General features: G+C 49.0%; 1 protein-coding gene across 1 annotated transcript; it reads left to right on the top strand.

Annotated features, from left to right (window-relative positions):
* The first annotated feature begins 1093 nt into the window (after nt 1-1093).
* Nucleotides 1094-1758, top strand: timm8b (translocase of inner mitochondrial membrane 8 homolog B (yeast)). Its single transcript, XM_063063317.1, has one exon. The coding sequence runs from the start codon at nt 1266-1268 to the stop codon at nt 1530-1532; it is 267 nt and encodes an 88-aa protein (XP_062919387.1). The 5' UTR covers nt 1094-1265; the 3' UTR covers nt 1533-1758.
* The last annotated feature ends 679 nt before the right edge of the window (nt 1759-2437 follow it).

Below are 2437 nucleotides of genomic sequence, written 5' to 3'. Positions count from 1 at the left end.
AGTAGCCAGGGCATCAAGGGTTATGGTGAGAAGGTGGGGGAATGGGACTAAATGGGAGAATGGATCAGCTCATGATAAAATGGTGGAGCAGACTCGATAGGCCGAATGGCCGACTTCTGCTCCTTTGTCTTATGGTCTAACTTTTATTTTTACAAAGAGTGCTGAGTGTGTGGAACACGCTGGCAGGGGTGGTGACAGAGGTAGATACACTGGGGACATTTAAGAAACTCTTAGGCACATGGATAATAGAAAAATTGAGGGCTATTGTGGGCTGAATGGCCTGCACTGTGCTGTAATTTTCTATGTTCTGTCTAAAAGAAAACAGTAGCATGGTTGGTAGAGCAGCTATCTCACAGCTCTAAGGACACAGGTTCAATCCTGAACTCCACGACTGTCCGTGTGGAGTGCACACGCTTATCTGTGACCACACGGGTTCCTCCCACCTTCCACAAACAAGCAGGGTCGCCCACCGCCTGGGTGGCTGATGTAGGCTGCAATCTTGAGCATGACAAGTCCAGCTCCATCGCTGTCCAGCACCCTGCAAGTGGGCTAGACCTGCTATCCTGGATGTTGTTAATATTCAGTAGTCTTCACCTCTGACTACTGCTATGACTTTCACCACAAACACAAATGTAAACCCCCCTCCTCTCTTTCCTCCACCTGCACCCCAGAATATTCAGCTGCTAGTCCTGTGCATCCCTGAGACATATTTCTGTAGCGGCTATATCAGTCTATGAGCTAAATGATATCCAATTTCATAAAGATAAATGGAAAATAGAACTAGGAGAAATAAAGAAAATAGGGATATTCCATGTTGAAATTCCAGCATGCACAATTATCGTGACTCTGTGGGAATCAGGAGCTTGTAAGGCTCTGAACGAACGGATTTAAAACAGTAAGAACAGCAAGTTACCACTCTTTCGCAAGACCAGAGGCGAATCACCGCCCCTATTTCATTAGCCAATCAACGGCTTAATTTTAAATTCCGTGCAGCCTCAGCTAGACGGATAGAAACATCAATGTGACTGGCGAATGGGTAGAATATGCAAATATCCGTCACAGAACCTAACCGAGAAATGTGAGCAATTTACATAACAGCTCTTTTGATGGAATTATTGGCTCTAATAAAGCCAACTTATTGTTTGAAAGACGGTAATGAACACTGTCGCCGTTTACTATCTGTCACCCTGAGGTAAATAGGGAGAGGAGATCTGAAGTACCGTCGGCGGGGGTGGGCCCTGCCCTTTGATCGACGGTTGGACGCCATGGAGGATCTGGACGCGGCGGCGGTGAGCCCCGCCGAGCAGACGGAGCTGTCGCGGATGATGGCGGTCGAGCAGCAGAAGGCTCAGTTCCAGCTGCGGGTGCACGGTTTCACCGACGTGTGCTGGGAGAAGTGCGTGGACAAGCCGGGCTCGAAGCTGGACTCGCGGACCGAGAGCTGCCTGGTCAGCTGCGTGGAGCGCTTCGTGGACACCACGCTGGCCATCACCAACCGCTTCGCGCAGATGGTGCAGAAGGGGGGACACTGACCGGCTGCCCCGCACCCTCCGGCCCACGCGGACCCTCTGGACTCGGTGTGCCCGCCTCTGTATTAAAGTACCGGCTGGCTTGGAAATTGTGTTCACGCCGACTGAAGGTGTCCTCAAGGTCATTTCTTCAACTTCCTATTCCGCTGTACGTTCATAACGCATGCAGATCTTCAGCGCAACTCATTCTGTACACTGAAATTCCATTAAAGTCCTTGTTTCGTGAGTACTGTTGACTGAAGACTCCGATTTGCTGTGGTGTTTTTTGTTAATTTGCATTCTCTTTGAAAACAAGAATTTCTGCACCGCCGTTGTAGGCTCCGGCAGTGATCCTGAAAGTCACGGCCTCGGGGTGGAATCAGGGACGAACCCGAACTCGTCACCAGGATGTGGGGGATCTATTGTACCGTACCTGTATTGAAATCTCCCCCGCCTCCTCAATAATGGGACCTGAAGTCATGTTTGTACGCGCGGAAATCATTGTCGCTCGTTCCGATTTTGTCTTTAGTTACATGTGCTTTCCGGCAGTATAAGGGACTCTCTCGTGTCGAAATTCGCCGTTGGTGAATTCGCACATGACCACCAAAAGCTTTGCGATGTGGAATTAAAATGTGCTCTCACGAAATTGATGTGGGAGAGAAAAGCAAAAATTAACTTTCTTTTACACGCGGTTAATGCCGTGGCTTTCGTCACGGAAAATTATGACAGAGAGGGTTTTCTAACGCAGCCTCTTCCCTATGACGGATGGCATCTGTTTCAGTAATGCACAGTCGCCGGCATCCAGATTGTATTTGCTCCGGTCCATAGGGAGCCTGTGCAGTAATGTCTTCATTCTCGTCTTTAAATCTCTCAGGGTCTGAGCTGTTCCCACTTTCACTGTCCCAGCCCTGTAATTCCATTTTTTTAAA

This window comes from Mobula hypostoma, chromosome 11 (genome assembly GCF_963921235.1).
Source record: "Mobula hypostoma chromosome 11, sMobHyp1.1, whole genome shotgun sequence".
Classification (NCBI taxonomy): domain Eukaryota; kingdom Metazoa; phylum Chordata; class Chondrichthyes; order Myliobatiformes; family Myliobatidae; genus Mobula; species Mobula hypostoma.
This window is presented reverse-complemented; position numbering and strand designations above follow the sequence as displayed.

What these genes read in the sequence shown, in the direction of transcription:
- timm8b (XM_063063317.1), top strand. Translation starts at nt 1,266, where the DNA reads ATGGAGGATCTGGACGCGGCGGCGGTGAGCCCCGCCGAGCAGACGGAG.